Genomic DNA, 20141 nt, shown 5'->3' with positions numbered 1-20141 from the left:
CAAAAAAAAAAAAAAAAAAAAAAAAAAAACTTTTAGCGGATAGATGAGGGAACAAATAGATTGTGAATACTGTACATGTGTTTATTAAATTAATACTCATCTGTAATATGCATAAATACTTATTGCATTTCTAATTTATTGATTACTGTACTTAACTAGCACATTGATGGCCCCGCAGAGAAGAACTTCAAAAAAGCTTTTGATCTCATTTAAAATGTAGAACTCTTCTACATAGATCAGATAATGTAAGACTTACATGATTCAATAACAAGATTTGGTGGTAAAGCAGGAAGAGCTCTAAGGAAGACACAGAGAAAATATTAGGGAACAGATATTAGGGTAAAGCTTGTTGAAAAAAAAGGTAAACGAGGCCTTTTTGAAAGAGAGAATGCATAAAAGAATCCCAAGTGATCAAAGCCATCAGGAAAAGTCTTAGTGACCATGAAAAAGATGTGTTGTTCGAAAGAAAGTAGGATCCAACCCACTGGAGCTTGGAGTGTGTCGAGGAAAGTCAAGATGTGAAGTTGGAAAGGAGAACAGAGGCAGGTTGTTGAAGACCAAATTAGATTTACTCATATGTAGTAGGACACAGGTTTTAGTTTTCGAACATAAAAATGAGTAGTGAGTTTCATGGTATAATGGAGTGAGTGGACTTTGAATCAGCAGATCTGGTTTGGACCCCTATCTTGGCCACAAAGCGGCCAAGTGACCTTAATCTCTCCAGATACTTCATCTCTGCAAGCCTTGGTTATGACATCTTTGAGTTGTCATGTGGCAAAAATGAAATAACATATGGTAGAGTACTCTATGCTTTGTGAACTGTAGTTCAGCTACAGCTACATTATTTGTTGTCTATAGTGATTATAAGTTCCTGTAGGAAAGGCACTACATAGTGCATACGGTCAGAATCTGGTAAATGTTTTAACTTGATGTATTGAAAGCATTCTTTCTTAGAAGTTCAATTATGTTGCAATATGTGGAAAGTATTTAGGTCATGATGAAGGAAAACTTACTAATACAAATTTCTGATTATTATTATTGAGGATTTGCTGGTACATTTACTGATAATTGTTTTTAGATGCTTCACTATGTCATTAAACATCATACATAGTTTTTTAAGTAAACATTCACTTTTTTCATTCTACACAGATTTTTCAAGTAACTGCGATTTACCAGGCACAATTTTAAATATAAAGGATATAGCAGTAAACAAGGAAAACCATTTTCCTGTGTTTAGGAAGCTTACTTTCTGGTGGTATGAGACAGAAGAGGCATTTAATGATTGCTCTAATGTCTCGATGCATGTGAGGGATCAAGTGAACAGTGCAGGGTGGGTGAGAGAGAAGAAGATGTGACATCATTTTGGAGAGTACAAAAGTGGGCAAGTTCGTAATATGTAAGAGAATTTGTGATAGGCAACATGGAGTACCCATTTAGTCATGCATTTTAAAAAGGAATTGCTCAACACAGTTGCCAGTGTTTTTTCAGCCATGTTTAGCTGCCTGAGTGAAGGAAAGCTGTAGGAAAATAGTTAGCATTGATTAAGGTCACAGCTTTTCCAGAAGAGTACAAGAAAGGGAGAGAAAAACAGAGAGTCAAGGGTGTTTTCAGTAGAGTGCTTATTTAATAATGAAGTATGGAATCTAAGGTGGGCTGGGATGGAAGTGAGGTCATAAAAGGGATGATATAGTGAAAAAGTGATTGGGAAAGTGGATTGGCAATCTTGATTGAGTTTGAAGAATTTTTAGTAAGATGAACTTTCACTTTTAGTAAATTAGGTGAACTAGAAGGTTAGGAGGAGTGACCAGCAATTAATATGTTCGAAGATGAGAATGTGCAGGTATTGATGATGATATCATCAGGGGCATGAACAGAAGAGCTAGTAATTTATGCAAGATGCAGGAAAGGGTCATCGGAGGTGAGGAGGTACAGTAATTCAGAGTCCAGTGCCTTGAATGGAATAACCATGTGGATGCCCAAAACACCAAAGGGGTTGCAGGGGTAGGAAGAGAAAGAATTACAGTGCGGGATGTTCTGTGGTCATTAAATAATGAAATGTTGGTGGATGAGTGCTACAGAGTAGATAGCTGATGGTAAAATTGATGACAGGAGCTTCAGAGGAGTTAGATATTTTTAAGGGTAAAGAGAGGAGAAAAGACTGGGAAATGGCTAGGTAGAGCCAGCCTCCACTGGCAAAGAATGTGAAGGAAACTTTCTAAGAAGAGATTGGAGATGAGAGGCAGTGTGTTCCTTTAGGTACAGTGGTGGAAAGATTAGAGGATAGAAAAGAAAGAGAAATTGAATAAGGTTATGCACAGCTTGTATGCTGTGGTCCAGGTATGATGGAAGACACACAGTGGGGATTGAGGGTGCTGGTTTCTTGTGGTGCGACAGGCATGTTAGATGTAATGGGTTCAATTGGGATAGTCTCTTGGTGAAAGGTAGGTAACTGCTGTGAATTAAAATGCGTCCTGCCACTGGAATACTAGTCTTCTCTGAAGCTCCTGGGTGGTAGTGGCCAAGGAGTGCAAGAATGCCAGCTCAGGAATCCGCTGTCCTGTGAGCAAGAGGTTCTGAGATGTGGAGCTGTGTTTGGCCAAGCTCAGGTCACATCTCACCACCAGCAGATCAGCCCTCCCTGTTCTATTTGGCAGCTCTGTGTTGAGTCTCCTAGAACAAAAGGCTTTCAGAAATCTTAAACCTAGGCACTCAGTCTTAAAAAGAATATATACTATAGTTGTGTATTGAGGAAAAAAAGAAAGACTAAGGGGTTGGCAGAGGGGCTTGCTGTTGGACACAGTGTCAAGATGCTTTGTGTGCTGGGAGAAACCTTTTCTGTTTCACCTGTAGACTGCTGTAACTGAGAATAAGGATACAGTGGTGTTATAGACTAGCCTTTTGTCGTAGGGAAAGTAAAGCAATGACATGTAGTTAGCTTTTCATTATTTGGTATGAAATGGAAATAAGGCAAGCTTCATTGAAATTACACTGACTTCTGTGTGCAATTAAAAAATGCTTAAAAATTCGAATGTTCAAGGATAGATGATAGCAAACGAAAATTAATTCAGGAATGAGGTGGCTCTTTTAAACTTAATTCTGTAGGTAAAATCTACATTTTGTAAGAGTTTGAACTTCTGAAAATGTAGAGCTACCCTCCTTTTTAAGTCACTTTCAATAGGTAAAATTACTGTATAGTATGGCAGAAAATGGAACAGAGTAGCTTAGGATTCCAGGAAGAACAAGCAGAGTAATTTGAAATATTACTCAGCCCTCTCTGATGATGTGCCTTGAAAAATCAATGCTGGTAAACATCAGTATTGAACAGAAAGTCATTGAATCCTCAAACCAGTGTACTTGTTAATGTTTCCAAATTTTCATAAATCTTTACAAAGGGCTTTATTAAAGATGGAAAATATTTATGCATATAAATTATTTGTAACTCTAATCTTTAAAAAATCAATACTTTTGATCAAATAATACACTTGGCTGCTCAAATTGTGTTTGCTCCTTTTTTTCTTGCTAAATTTATTGACTTGACAGCTAGCAGGGATACTGCAGAGGCATCTTTTCTACCTTGATGCCTTCAAACAGTACTATGCTAGAATTACCCCTCAAAGGTCCAATAACTGCCTTTACATTTTACTTCTTGCATGAAATGTTTCCCTTTCAATTTCCTCTCACTGTGCTGCTGCAGCCTGCCCTCCGCCTCGCTTCCAGCTTAACCCATCTTAGTTTTGCCTGCCCTTTAAACCCTTCCATCAAGGAACTTCTCCAGTGAAATTTATCTTGAATGTCTTAAGATATCTGAAAAGTGCTGTAGCTGAGTGAGAAATTACATAATCCTCTGAGTCTCTATGGCCCATTACCACATAAATGTTTTCTGAATATATAATCCCTTTTTTCCTCTACCTATCCTAGGTAGGTATTTTCAAGTATAAACACTATAGGATTATTCCTTTATTTTTCCCATGCTTATTATTTCCAATGAACAAAATGATACCTTAGTTTTTATTAATACTAAAGAACAGACTTAGTACCCATGTGCATAATACTCTAAGGAAATGGATATAAGGGAAAAGAAAATGCTAATTTATAATCCAGTTGAGAAGAAGTGAAATAAATGTGTTTGGTCATTCAGCAAACATTTATTAAGACTTTACGTTGTGTGTCCACTGTTCTAGGTGCTAAAACACAAAGATAAATGGAAATTATGTATGTATCCCCACCTCATACAATAAATTGGGTGTAAATATATGTGGGAAACTCTGAAGATCGTAAAATTCCACACTTGCCAACTCAAGTTATTAGTTAGGAGCCTTCCACTTTTATTAATTTATTTTTTAACATGTACTGTGGCTTTTTCCCTTTGTCTGCACACTGATTTGAGGGCTCTGTAACTGTCAGAGCTCTAAAGTGCTGTTTCTTTGAGTGTATGCGTAATTTGCTCACTGCGATCTGAGAAGAAACAAACCTCCCAGTGGGTAGAAACATGGATGTCATGACACTTCCTGTGTAACCCCATTAAACTTCCTCTCTAGGTGTTATGGCTTTGGAATGTTCCACTTTAATCAGGTCACAATCTCGCTCCTGTGGGCTGTGCAAGGTTAAGGTATTTGAACTTTTTTATAAGAATAAATGGATTCCCATTGTGGAATCTATTATGGAAGTGAAAAGAGTTATCATGGTGTTATATATCAAGTATAGACTTGTGGAGATTGTGATGAGAAGGCACTAGAATGTTTCAGAGTTTTATATTAGTGTGACTTTTTTGCTTTCAAGTCAATAAACAAAGTAGAATTGAAACACTAACATTTGCTTGCTGCTTCCCAAATCTGAACAGCCCTGGGTATATACCAGGTGATATTTAGATAGTTAATGACCAGGAGCTTCGGTCTATATGGTGCCACTGATGCTGCTCTCATTGTCCCCTCTAGTCTGTGGATCCCTTGGCCTCAATTCTATGTCTATTTTTTATCTGCAGGTTAAAAAGGGTTGGAGAGTTATTGACTCTTAAGAATTTCGACCACCTGGGAAACAAAGACCTGCTCCTCTTTGGTCTTTCCCTCTTTTCCCTGTTAAAAAACAAACACACACCTCCCTCCTTCCCGCAATGCTAAACAAATGATAAGAATGCTCATTTAGTTTGTATAGTCTTTTAAAAAGATGAAAGACAGAGCATAAATATAAAACAAAAGGAAAAATAATAGATAATAGTGTAAAGAAAAGCATGGAGTCAGTTAGTAAATAGGGTAGAGGGAGGGGAGAAGAGAAAAATTATAATATAAAATCAAAGTTAAGGTAAGCTCCTGCAATTGAGAAGAGAATTAGCTCTGAGATTCTGGTGAACAAAGCAAAAAACAGAAGCACAGTGGATTCTTAACGGATTGTCAAGGGAAACGAGATTTTTCCTAGCTCTAAATTATTAGAGGAATTTATCACGTGGGCCTTAAAATAGGGGTCATTGAACAATATAATGGATGGAGATAGCATTACCAATTTTATTAAAAGTCCTATTGGCACATCTTCGATCTTTCTTAGATAAATTATTCTTAATATGTAAACGCTGCAGCTGGCATTCAAACTATTAACTGCTACAGTTTTTAAAAGTCTATGACAATATTTCTAAATACTTGAACTCTCTGCTACCCACTACCTCCACCCCCTAGTTCCATACTTCATTACCTGTAGTATTCCAACTATTCACTAAAATAGTTAACGCAGTCATTAATAGTACAGGTTTTCCGCACTATAGGAATAATCCTAAAAAGTTACATGCAAATTCTAGAATCTTAAATTGGGACATCCATGGTCAGTCATTCCAGTAGATCTCAAACCTAGCTGTTTATTACCGTTTCCTGGCAAGCTTTGTAAAAATCAGATTCCCACATCCACAGATTCCCACATCCAGCTGCCAGGAGATTCTTATTTAGTAGTTCTGGGTACATGCCGAGAAATCTGCTTTTGGTTTTTGGTTTTTATTTTTTCAAAGAAATTCTCCTATGTAGTCAGACATTTAGGAATCACTAATCTGATCCATTCTCCCATTTAATACAGGAATCTTCAAGTCACGCTGCTAGGAGTCAGTGGCCAGACTGTGTTGAGGGATACCCTGACTTCATGTCAAAGGATGTTCCATTACTGGAAACTTCTATTTGTCAAATCATATTTTTCTTCAAACACAATGACTTTAAGGATATTTTCATTTCAGTTCTGATTAAACTTTCACTGTTAGGGGCTGCTAACCCTTCTAAATTTCTCTGTTTCTGTAGTCTACATATCAAATATTTAATGATCTTGAGAAAACATGTAAATGCATCAGGGGAGCTCAGTAAAGTAATTCTTTAGGGAATTCTTTTGTAAGCAAATTCATGACATACGGCTATTCATCTTTAAAGTGTATATATTGTTAAGTTAGAATGTGTTTTATTAAAGTTGTCAAGTCTTATATATCATGTTTCTCATACTAAAAAATTCTGAGCATCTTTATATCAGCAATACTGTCAATTTGATATCTTCATCGAAGGTAAATCTGAATTATTTCCATTGTTTTTGTAACATAATTTGGAGTAACTTACTTATAGTAATTATCACTATTTTGAATGCTTCTCTAAAAATTCTGCCTCTAGGAAACGACTTTCATTTCACTACTTACAGCTCGGATGTTCAGGATGTGACCTGAATTAAAGATCTTAAAGTGTTTAACATGAATAATAAATGACTAGAATAATTTACGAGTTATACATTTCAAATTAAGTGAATAACAAAGAAATAGAATTTCACATTAAAACATTGAATATATTCTCCTAAGAAAGATTCATTAGATGTGTATGAGTCCCATGTGGTAAACAGGGCTATATGAAATGGCATGAAAATAAACTTAAGGCAGAGAAAAACAGATTAATTAGATCTGTCATATTTCTCAAGGGGGAAGAAGCATACAAAAGAGCAATTATGTTGTAAGTGAGCATTAGGAAGACTAGCTGACTATGGAACTATTTTCTCCATTCTTCACATTTTTTAATATACATTGATTGGCTTTCAATATAAGTGGTCTTCGGGAGAATTTAGGAAATGACTAGACCAGGCCTCTCAGTCAGGGATGTCAAAGCACATGGAGCTGGAAGCAATGTAATTTCTTCACACAGGCTGGTATTTGGAGATTCTTTCATCAGTGCAGAGAACAGAGGTTAAAAAGCTGCCTCATTCCAGGGGACTCCGGAATCAGGAAGCAGACACGGCACCGGGTCATCATTCAGCTGCCAGCCAATGGAGGCAAGGACTGCACGGATCCTCTCTATGAAGAGAAGGCCTGCGAGGCCCCTCAGGTGTGCCAAAGCTACAGGTAATGGAGTGAAGGAAAAGCCTTCTGAGCGATGCACTAAGCAAAATACTTCAGGTTCATGGTCTTTCCGACAATGAGAAAAGGAAGCCAACACTGCCCGCAGACTCGGGGAGTGGAGGATGTTTATGACTGTGGGTCCCATCTCGTGCCTGTTTTAAAGAGCTGCTTTGCTACTGAAATCATCTCCAGGGACACAAATACTTGCGTAAACTTCCAAGCTGTACTATAAGCTTTAGGAGCTTGAAGACTTTCTTATGTTGATATAATCTATAGAAAATGCAGAAAAGTGATTAATAATTATGAAACATATGCTTTTGGAAGCAGTTCTTTTTCACTTACAGGAATAGCCTAAGCATTCCTCCCCTGGCTCCAAAGAGCACCTGTTCCTCATAAATGCTGGCATTCTGGGTCATGAAATGACATCTTTGTCTCAGTGATGTTAGTAAGATGTCTGTTTTGTTGAACATTTGTGGCCACCTCAAGGAAAATTAAGGTTATTGAAGCTATATGTCATCATCTTGATTATTAGAAAAAATTTTTCATAACTATTAAAAAAAGTACCTAATTGAAACTTGATGTGGTGCATAATTGCAGTCCTGACAACAAATGAAATATTATGGCATCAATTGATGGAATGTGTGATCCCAAAATAATAACTTAAGATGAAATTGATGGCAAATTTGTCATCTTAATTTATCTGTGTTTAATTCTGAGATGACAAACAGTATAATTACATGCTTTCATGATGAACATTAACTGTTAGCCCAAACTTATTTATTTGGGGGATTTGTTTTTGTGAAGTGTATTATAAATTGCAGCTTCTGAGTTACCCCTACAATGCTAATCAAAAGAGCACTATATATACAAAAGGCTCATGTGTTGAATGCAATTTTATAACTTGAATGTAAAATAAATATACCTTTCTAAAGTGGAACACATCACTTCTGGTACTATCTGTATACATCTGCTGGCAGTCCTAATCATTAAAAAGGCTAAATGTGGGACTTCACTGGCGGTCCAGTGGTTAAGACTCTGTGCTTCCACTGCAGGGGGCACGGGTTCAATCCCTGGTTGGGGAGCTAAGATCCCGCATGCCTCATGGTGCAGCCTTAAAAAAAAAAAGAAATAAAAATAAATAAAAAGGCTAAATGCTATCAGTAGGGTCCGCTCCTTTAGAACTTGACAGTGATGGACTCTTGTCTCCACTGCAATAGGAAGTACTTTTATATTTAGTACTGCTTTTTATAATTCCTTGATGAAGATCTAAATTAAATTTAGATAGGACTTTTTTAAAATAGATCTTTATTGGAGTATAATTGCTTCACAATACTGTGTTAGTTTCTGTTGTATACCAAAGTGAATCAGCCGTATGCATACATATGTCCCCATATCCCCTCCCTCTTGAGTCTCCCTTCCATCCTCCCTATCCTACCCCTCTAGGTGGTCACAAAGCACCCAGCTGATCTCCCTGTGCTACGCTGCTGCTTCCCAGTAGCTAACTGTTTTATATTCGGTAGTATATATATGTCGATGCTCCTCTCACTTCGCCCCAGCTTCTCCCTCCCACGCCATGTCCTCAAGTCCATTCTCTATGTCTACGTCTTTATTCCTGCCCTGCAACTAAGTTCATCCGCGTTGTCAAATAAATTCCTATTTGCAGTGGTCAAAGTCATGCTTCCTTGGCTTTGTGTCTCTGTGATTTACTAGTATGTTTGCTTCTTCTCTATGAGGCTTCTGTTCTTTCCCTGTAGGTGGAAGACTCACAAATGGCGCAGGTGCCAGTTAGTCCCTTGGAGCGTGCAACAGGACAGCCCTGGAGCGCAGGAGGGCTGTGGGCCCGGACGGCAGGCAAGAGGTGGGAGGCCCCATTCCACGTTGATTTGCTTTGCATTTCTCCAACAGCACTAACTTAACCACTAGCTTGAAGAGTTTGTCATTTTGATGCTATGCTAGGCAAACAGAGCAAAGCAGTTAAGAATCTGCTACCACCCATTCTGCCTTACACCAGAACACGGAAACCTGACTTTTTAAATTGTGTCCTTAGTTCTTTGACATTAGTTCCTAACTCCTCTGGTTAAACTTTCCCCTCATTCATATCTAGAAGATGATCGGACCAAGCTCTTGAAAGCGTTATGGCATAGTTGTACACTGCAGCTTTTTGTTGTTGTTGTTCTTGTAATTAGCTTTTGGCTCATGGGATTCCATAACACTTTGCTTGTCACCTTAACAATCAATAAGATCCTTACATCATTGCCCATATGCATTATATACGTGCATGCATAAAATGTAATATAATTGGTTAACTTTCCCAGAAATTCTCAGTAACAACATCCTTGTCATTGTCATGGCGACCCCCAATTCTGTTCATATTTAGTACTGATTTTTAAATGACAGATTTATGTACTCTAAACCGGCCATATGTGGATTGCAATCTGTCGACGCTACTAGATAACATGGTTTCTTGCAGAAATGAGTGATGGAAATGTTTCCAACTTGCCATGATTATTAACTAGATATTATGGATAATGCTTACATTCCAAGCTTTGTAACATGTTATTTATACATGTAGCAAATTCAATCTGTAAAGAGTACATGATTCTTTTTACTCACGTTGAGTTTTAGAATGTAATTCTTGCTACATATCTAAAATGTAGCTGAATATGTAACTGAATACACAACCACCTTTTTTAATTCATAAAAACATGCTTTGCACCCTCATTTGTAGTTATGTATTGGATGATGTTGTAGAACTCTGAACACACAGAATTAGATTCCAGTTTTTGCTGATTTGATCCGGGACCCGTTTTCTTTACAGTGAAAAGATTGCTTTTTTAAAATTTGTGAAAAATAGCTTCTTTTTTGTAAAAAATCTTCCATTATGATAGTCATTTTAGGAATCTTCATTTGAAACATAACATTTAGTTTACAATTAATATTAACTATCTACTGATTTTTAGGATTTTATTTTATATGCTTATTTTTCATTATGTATTCTCCACCATCAGCATCTGCTAAAAAATAACTCTCCCTTTACAGTTATAGAGACTTAGGTATTTAGAATTCAAAGTCATTCTCCCCATCTGAAACCATTCATGGAGAAATTGAGGGATATAAGACTTTCTTGTCATGCCTTGTAATTCCTCCTTGAATCAAGCATACATTTGCATACAATTTGGACCCTCCATAGAGTTTATGATGAAAACAGGCGTGAGTTTGGGAATCGAAAAACTTAAGTTTTAGTCCCAGTTCTTTCACTAATACAATGTGAGTTTTATTCATCCCTTTACCTTTTTGGGTATCAGTTTATTTAGATGGGGAAAAAAAGAAAAGAGGGCTGGACCAAATGATCTTTCAGGATTATTCCAATTTTCATATTCTACAGTCTATGCACAGATGATATCCAGGGAGCAAAGTGTGACATGAAGTTAGGTAAAAAGATGAAAACCACATTTTTGTAGAATACCACTGGAGGAAATCTAAGATGTGGTGGAAGCTATGCAAGTGTGAAGACAGCTTTAGTTTCAAACTCTGTTACTTAACTGCACAACCTTGGTTTATTTCCTCCCTCTGAGGCTGAGAACATAATGATCCTCTCAGCGCTTTGCACATATTAAATCTTCATTAAATGTTAATTCCTTTCCCCTTCCTGTTAGATCATGGCCTCAGTGAATGTGTGCATAGATCACTGTAGGCATAAAAGCAACAATATTAACACGGGTCTTTTGTTTTTTGACACAATCTGTATAAAAACGTTTCTTTCTTTCTGTGATTACCAGTGATCTTTTCATTTCCAAATCTGAAAACCTCTGCTTATTCCTCATCCTAGGTGACTACTTTGTAATATCTACCCACCTCCACTGTGACAGGGATCTTCGGCTCACTCAGTACCACTTTCTCCTGCCTTTTTGATGGTTCCCATTCTTGGTTTCCTATTACTGGTGCCTCTTCCTCTGCCTGTACCTAAGCAATGCTTCCTCATCTTGCCATATTTGTCAGACTACTTTTTCTATCAGCAATCTTATGGGATATCTGGGAAGAGAAAGTTGCATTATAACAAGTAATATATGCATAAATATACTCAGAAGAACTCCTTTAATTAACTTCTATATGAAGATAATCCTTTTGTTTGTTGCCTTGATAAATATTTTTTTCTTAGAGCCTATATTTCTATGGAAACATGAAAAGGAGAGAATTAAGAGAGTAGAAATATCTTTACTAATGGCAAAAAGGCAAAAGGTTCTTTTTTTTTGATGCTCATGGCTGTTTTCAGAGCTCTGCATAATTGACCTGTCGGACTCTTGCTATTTCCATTTTTGCCCTTACCCAGTCAGAGACTTTAAAAATGCCGACTTGTGCGATTTTTTAATAATTAAAATAATTGTGTAGTAAGGATTAATATCAGTCAGCAAATACTGTGGAGAAGCTACCCCCTTCCTCTCTAATGCTTCAGACTTTCTAATTTCAGGCACTCACGTAACTATGCCTGCATTCAGAAGACCGTGTAGAAAGAGCTATGAGTGTCAGGAAGGGATGAAGATGTGCAACCCAGGGAATTTAATTTGTTTAGGGAAATGAGATCACTGGTAACATCACCCAACAAGTATGAGTTAAAGACTGAAACCAGTCGGTTGCAAAAGCAGTCATTTGAAGCTAAAGAGCTTAAGAATGATCTGAAGGATGAGCTGGGACTTGACTTGTACCATAACGTTAGAATAAGTAGAAAAGAGAAAAGAATACAAAATGAGAGCAATTTTATAAGTTAAGCATTTGAGGTAAGAAAAACAAAAACATTACACGTGTTCACAGAAAAGTGGGTAGATTGAACCTCTGAAGATGTGAGCTGGAGCCTGGGGTAATTTTGTAGAGGACTATAAATGTCAGGATCGGTATTTTAGACCTTGTTCAATAAGTGGTAGGAGCAAGGACCTGATGAAAGCAGTGTTTTATCTGTCAGCGTGTGCAGAATAAGTTAGAAAGATAAGACACATGGGTCCGGATGCCAGCCGGGACGCTGCTGTAGCAATGCAAGGTTGAAGTAATAAGGGCTCAGATTGGAACCACTGTAGTCGGAATGGGTAAAAATAAATGGATTTTCCACATACAATAGAGGAAAATAACTTTAGGACTCAGTAGCAGACAATAGCAGCAGAGGTAGACCTAACTAAGTCAAAGATGATCATATGATTTTTTAACTCCAATATTTTCAGCTTGTATAGCACAGGGAATTATTGTTTTAAAGAAGGTTAACAAATACTCTGTGTGAATCTTCTCATAACTGGAAATCTTATGAAATCTTGAAACAGATCAAATTTAGCTTTTGAATTGAGATGGGCTGTAATTGTAAAACACTGCATTTCAAGGCTCAGAAAGAACAGGATTTATCTTGGCTTTCATTCTCATGTGGACTACATTTTGATATGATAATTTAGATTTCTTCAGTTAAATAAAAATATCATATGAACCAAAAAAGGAGTTAATTTACTAAGTTTGCATAGAAAAGAAATAATGTGTGTCTCATATACTATGCCTCACTCAGCAGAACACTTACAAGGTCACCTTTTATGGTTCGTTTTCTCTAAAATGATTTGAACCTTCCCTGTTAGTAGAAAAAAATATAACCCTAAACTTACCTACCAGCTTCTAGCAAGCCATCCTTGTTGTTCTCCTTTTGAGTCACCTGCACCTACTTTTAGCCACCTGTTAAAAAGTGGCCATTATAGACAGACTTTCATTTTTACTCTTAATACTATTAATAGCATGATTGCTCCAAGTGTAGGAACTATCCCTGGTGATGCATTTCAAAGGAGCTGGGAGGCAGTTATGTTCCCAGAGTCTCTTTAATGAGTCACTAATGGTAACTGCTTACCATCTCAGCACTGGCACTCGCTGTAAAGCAAATCATTGAGAATCAGCCTTACCCACAACTGAGTTAGAATAACCCCGGCATAAGAAGATAGGAAGATTCTACTACAATCAAGTAAATGCAGTCTTGACCAAGTCTACATTCTGTGTATTTCAAAACTATGTGAAAGTGCTTTCTGTGGAAATGCTTTACATTAGAACACAATAGGAAGTTAAAAGTAGTAAAGAATTTTAGCAAGGCTTTGAATATCGAGGATGGTGTATTCCAGGAAATTTTATCTAATGGTATAAGAATGAAAAAGAGAGAGGAGAAAGAGGTATTTTAACGATGGAATTAACAGGATTTTGCAATTTTAAAACTTAAATCATTCTTGAATCTCACAGGGAAATTTTAGAGGGCTTTTGAAATAGGCATCTTTCCTATAATATTGTCAATAAAAGAAATGCAAATAACGTGAAGTTATGTCCACAATCTATTTAATTTTTAAGTGTATAAACAGGTTCTGTTTGCTATATGCTATTCAAGTCACTTGTGTATAAACTTTTAATGGAACTGTAACCTCTGCTGTCTCTTCTCTCTGCTCACATTTCTACAATTCAGATGGCATTTAGAGGGCTAAGTTATTGATTGGTCAGTGACTGTCACTGAAACATAGCCATACTAGCCGTAGCTAGTTATCATTACATTTGCATTCAAAATAAAAGAGGTGGCCCATATTGATGACAATTTTGGACAATTTACTTATTTTTTCTCTATGACTGCCCTAAAGGACAATGTCACTACTACTTAAAATGTGTATATATCTGTGTGTGTGTGTGTGTATATATATATATATATAAATATAACTAATTCCAGTGTTTATTACTTTGTGACATATTTATACCAGGAATATGATGAAAAAATATCATCGATTAGATGCTGGGATGTTATAAAAATAATTTCAAATTTACTCTCGCTCAATCTCTGTGTTGATCTTAATGCTATTTCCTGCCAAGCGTACTTTCTATAAATTAGATGGAGCTAGAGTTAATAATCCCCAGGGCCAACCCTACCTATAGTAATCCCCCACCCCCTCTGTATCCTTGCCTGCCAAGGAATGTCCACTGTAATGTTACCCTGTCACTAAGTTTTGACATCAATCTCTTTATGTGGAACCCAGCATGATTCAGATGTATTCTCAAATCCAGACCACAGAAAAAAGAAAAAAAACTTTAATTATATGCCTCACATGGCAGGGACCCTCCTGGCCCTGGGAGTCCTCACCCGACATCACTTATTCGTTAAAAAGGTTATTCAAGGGCTTCCCTGGTGGCGCAGTGGTTGGGGGTCCGCCTGCCGATGCAGGAGACGCGGGTTCGTGCCCCGGTCCGGGAGGATCCCACATGCCGCGGAGCGGCTGGGCCCGTGAGCCATGGCCGCTGGGCCTGCGCGACCGGAGCCTGTGCTCCGCAACGGGAGAGGCCACAGCAGTGAGAGGCCCGCGGACCGAAAAAAAAAAAAAAAAAAAAGGTTATTCAAGGAAAGTCTAGGAATAAAAAAGGAAGTTCTAATTTTCCCTCCACCAAAATTAAATCCACGTGAATTTGTAGAATGTGAGATATAAGTATTTAACTACAGTTTATGCCGTTATTTTTTGTGAGCAAATATGCTTAAATCTTATGCTTAAATTAAGTAGCTTAAACTATATTGACACCTTCTGCATCACTCTTTTGCTTAAATTCTGGTCCACTTGGTTCTTTTTAAAAGATTATACCTTAGAGGCATTATTGAAGTTAGGCCCAGAATGTCTGGGCCAGTTTATCTCAGTAACTCACATTAATCTGTTAATTTTCAGAGATTGTTATATAATAGGAATGAAAATAATGGAAGTAGAAAAAGAACTAGGTAAAAAAGAGTCAAAGAGCTTGCTTGAAAGAAATTTTGCACAGACTTGATTTTTAAACTCTTCTTTGGGCTAATATACTTATTAATTAACATGTAATATTTTTGTACTCTTCATTTGTATAAGCTGTTATTTAAATCTTCTAGAATTATTTCTACTTTTAAATGGCTTCCTCTAATTTTCTGTGACTATTAGCACTCTAGTTAATTTGGGGATTCTGGTTTTGTTTTATCTCTCTATGAGAGTCCTGTCCTAAAATGATGATTAGCATTTGCTATTTTTTAAATAGCTGATAATATAAGCTTGACACCAGGATGTCTGTCTTTGTGATGGTTCCTCAATTCCCAGTTAGTTGGTTCGTTGTGATGCAGTTAACCCTTTCCAGATCCCAATCAAGGATCTAGCTCACCTTGGTCTAAGCTACTCCACGGGGAGCTGATTATTATTTCCTAGTAAGTCCCCAGAGAAGGACTTTTGCATATATTATAAGCATCAATAAGACTAGAGATCATTGGTAACTATTTAGGATCAATAAGAAAGAAAAGTGCATTTCTTTCCCTTCTGCCAGAGTTACATTCACAAATTGTAATTAGGAAGTGTAATTTGGCAAACTTGTCAGTGAAAATCTCTTCCGCACAGAGAAACACCAGGATCATTAAATCCACCTAGTAAACAACTGGAGCCCTCTTGCATTATTTATAGGTTTGGTCTTATTTCTAAGCACAATTAGGTCTCTTGGTAACGAGCTCCCACTCACATTAAGCTTTTTCTTTTTTATTTCCACATGATTCATTCTCACTATTGTCATTTTTTTTGTAACACCATAGGAAAAAAATCACTCCTCTAATTACTCACTCTGGTGAACATACTCTGTCTCCAGTGCTACCCAGATGCTGTTGCTGTGGGATAAACTGTGTTAATATGGCTCAGTTTAATAAATAAGGTCTCAGAGCTCCTTGAACTCTTTGTTACAAATAATCCAACAGTTTTGACTGCACTCGGGCATTGATCTTATTCTGTTTCCTGTAATGATCTTCTGTGTGCACATTTTAGATCTAGTCATTTATTTCACTCTGATTATTCAAACGAAATGACAACATGGTCTCGCATGCCGAGGGACAATCCACAGACCAATAGAACTCCTTCTTTTTGTGCATCCTGAATAATAAGGGCGTTTCATTCCTCTTCAAGAAAATTAAGACAAGCAACTCCATTCTGAATTCTATTAGATTTACTTCAGAGCTGCATCGGTAGCCTTCCATTTACATACTCATATATGCATAATGCAGATATCCATGTTCTTTTAGCTCAAACCAATGTTATCTATTCCCTTTCACTTCAGGAACCTTTATTAGTCTCCTCTTTAAAACATAGCTCAAAATTCAACTTACATGAAAACATTCTGGAATTGACTCTACTTATTCATCATTTTTATTCAAATTCATGGGAAGTTTCAAATATACACAAAAGTAGAGAGACTGTGGTAATGAATACTAGTCGGGTAGTCATCACTCACACTGCTTCAATAGATTTTAACATGTTGTCACTCTTGGTCATCTGCCACTCCTCTTACCCTTAAAGAGATTTTGCTGGAGTATTGTAAAGCAACTCCCGGGTAAGATATACATCATCCATAAATACCTAATATTTTTAAACATAGCAAGAATACTATTATAACACTAAACAAAATTGAATAATTCATACCATGTCTAATATTCATACCACGTTTAATTTCCCCCCGTTGTCTCAAAAATGCCTGTTTACAATCAGTTTGTTCAAATCAGGGTTCATAAACGTCTCCACATTGCATTTGGCTAGAATATTTCTTCAGTCACTTTTAATCTAACAATTTGAGCTCCCTTTTTCAGAGCATTTATTTGTTGAAGAAACTGGCTTTCTTGATCATCTTTCCAACATTCCCTCAGTATTGATGGGCTGAGCTTGCCTAGCTTAATTTATAAGTAAGCCACAAAGTAGTCATCTGAATGTCTCCTAGGTTTTCAGCCTGCTGGAAGTAGCCTGTCCGTGACCCTTAACTTCTGTGCTTCATATAAATAAAATAAAATTTAAATAAAACAGATGGATATAATCAGCGTAGCGTTGAAGATGGAATTTTACTTTAAAATAATTATTTTGATACATGCCAACCTCACTAAGAAGCTTTCATGGTCATTTTCATGGTAATTCATCCATAGGGCAACATGGGTTTTGGCCCTTCTTCCTAACAAGGCTTCAGCCCAAAGAAAAGTTGCATAATCATTATACACAAGATATGCATCCTGCACCTGTAAATACAAATACAGTTGTCTGGGTATGTGTAGCTTTCTGGTGTGCAAGGAAACCATGCTTAGGATGACGCATCTTTTCTATAGTTAAAACCACCCTGGTTTCAGTGTCTTAAAAATGATTTTTAAGATTTATAAAGTTGAGAGACCAGATGGTTTCCTTTCCAAACATTTATGTTTTCTTCACCCTAATAGCAGGAAGTTCATTTCAGATTACATTCCTGTGTTTGAATTGTTCTATTTCCTCCAAGTCAGAATAGAAACAAGTTGAGATGTGTGATAAACTTCAATATATTGTACAAATGGTACCGTTGCTACTTGTTTGGATCACACTGCATGAGTAATTCACTCAAGGTACTCTGTCTAAATGCTCAGATAAGGGGAGTGACGTGCTGAGTGGGTTTCTGAGGACAGATTTGGGAATTTTACACATCGTTTCTTTTCACCTACTTGAGATACTTTTTGAGATTTTACATACTGCAGGTATATAGGCTTTAGACTTATGTAAATGGTATAGATTTGCCCAGAAGAAATTAGTTTCTGGAATTGTATTGATAGTGGTTTTACTTTATTTTATTTTGGTTTTTTGGTGTCCCTTAATGTGACGATGGTTGGAGCAATTATGAAATAAAATTTATAAAAGAGAACCTTAGAGAGAAAACCTTAATGGAGAACTTAAGGCAATTTCATTTAGTTTAAAAGATTTATAGTCAAGTCTCTATTTCAGAGAACCAAATTGGGATGCTTAGATAAAAGTAGGCTTATTTCAAAGAACATACATTTAATTTTGTAGTTTTCTTTCAGTTATAAACAGTGTGACCCTCGTCATAGCTTAGAGTTCTGATGGTCAAATTTCTTATTTTCCAAATTAATCATTCTTGAGGTTCCTACATATTCTGATCAGTAAAAGCCTCATATTTTCCTCTTTATCCATCCTTCCTCTTGAGCATCCTTGGGCAACTTTGCCCACAAACTATCAGAGCTTACTATGTATAAACTGTTTAAGCAAGTGTAGAGAGAATTGCAAAATCACGTCAGCTTATTAATATACTGCATTTTATGGATTCCTCCTATACCAGTCCACAGATAACATTCTTCCAAGCTACATGGGTGCTCTTTTTAGTCCACTCCTTGTACTCCAAGTTTAAGCTCCCCTTAGTTCATTCCTACACGCTCAGCCTTTGTTTCCCAAAGCTTGGCACAGTGTCAGGGTGATTGGGGTACCAAAGGACCTTCAGTTTTAGTAACAAGTCTCAGGTAAACATATCCTAGTGACTCAAACACTCGGGCTCATAGGCCTTAAGCTTGAATGTGCATAAGGATCATCTGAGCAAATTGAAAATAAATGCATTTTCCTTGACCTCACACACAGAGATCTCATTCAGGAGCTCTGGAATGAATCTAAGAATCTTGAACTTTAACAGCGTTCCAGGTGTTTCAGTTGCCAGTGGAAATACACTACCTACTGCTGCGTGTTTGAATCATCAGGGAACTTTAAAAAGATGTTAATGCCTGGCACCCTGTCCTCAACCAATTAAATCAGAATGTTGGAGTCTAGCAAGGGCATAGACATTTTTTCCAAAAGCTATCCAGGTGATTATCATCTGCAGCTTGAGTTGAGAGCCTCTACCTTACACTGGTCTGATAACCACAGTGCACCAGACAACTCCTCTCCCAAGTGGTGAGAGTCTGTTTGGAGCACTTAATAATTTTTCCTGTCACGTAACCTTCCTAAAGGCTACCACAGTCCACTCAACCAGGGTTTCATATCTGTAAAATTCAGGGACCGCTGTCTAGTCATACAAATTGGCTCTTCCAGTGTTGTGCGTATTAAATGAAGAGATATCTATAGCTAAGAAATAGGTGAGTTTTCACCTACATTTGCACAATTATGTAACTTTTCCTACAGCAGTTACGACAAGTTGTGTTCACCTACACAGAGAAAGGCTTCCTTTGCTAAAACTGTTAAATCTTTTTACACACCCCATCACACAGTCCTATACTACTGGGTGTTAAGTTTTAGCGTACAGATCCAGAGAGTCTTGTCCAACCTGGGGCCCTGTGTGCACTAACTGTAATTTAGGATCAAAATGCCAGGCTCCTTCATCTTAGTTTCATGATGATAGAATTCTGAGCAGGGCAGAGACCAGCTGCAGTGTCAGCCTAGACCACAAACCTGAAAGTGCCATGTGAATCAGTCTGACTGGGCCATTTAAGCTAGTTCAATGAAGACTTAACTTCAGGACCGAGGTCTAAATGTTTCATCTGCTTCCTCAATAAAAAAATGAAGTATTTCTAAAACCAACAGTGGGAAATGGCTGAGGGAGAAACAGAACTTAAACATCACTTGCTCTTTTTCATTAAGACCTGTTACCTTTAAGCAATTCTACATTTATGTTCAGTACGTAATAAAACTATGACTTGGTTTAAAAAATTCAGTAGAACAATGTCTTGGGGAAAATAATATATATAAACCAAAATTATTTGACTGTTTTTGGAGAGTCCATATGTAATTGTTGGCAATGTCAATTATGATGTGATAGATTAAGATTGCTAGGGCTTCCCTGGTGGCGCAGTGCTTGAGAGTCCGCCTGCCGATGCAGGAGACGCGGGTTCGTGCCCCGTTTCGGGAGGATCCCACATGCCGCGGAGCGGCTGGGCCCGTGAGCCATGGCCGCTGGGCCTGCGCGTCCGGAGCCTGTGCTCCGCAAATGGGAGAGGCCACGACAGTGAGAGGCCCGCATAACGCAAGAAAAAAAAAAAAAAAAG

General features: G+C 37.3%; 1 protein-coding gene across 1 annotated transcript in view; it reads left to right on the top strand.

Moving 5' to 3' along the window:
• The window catches only part of THSD7A (thrombospondin type 1 domain containing 7A), a 449214-nt gene that overhangs the window by 372604 nt on the left and 56469 nt on the right, over nt 1-20141 (top strand). Inside the window, exons 10-11 of the mRNA XM_007463528.1 lie at nt 7210-7342; nt 9094-9197. Of these exons, the coding sequence (XP_007463590.1) occupies nt 7210-7342; nt 9094-9197 (237 nt within the window). The remainder of the gene's footprint in view (nt 1-7209; nt 7343-9093; nt 9198-20141) is intronic.

The sequence above is a fragment of the Lipotes vexillifer genome, unplaced genomic scaffold (genome assembly GCF_000442215.2).
Source record: "Lipotes vexillifer unplaced genomic scaffold, Lipotes_vexillifer_v1.1 scaffold118, whole genome shotgun sequence".
NCBI classification, from domain to species: Eukaryota; Metazoa; Chordata; class Mammalia; order Artiodactyla; family Lipotidae; genus Lipotes; species Lipotes vexillifer.
This window is presented reverse-complemented; position numbering and strand designations above follow the sequence as displayed.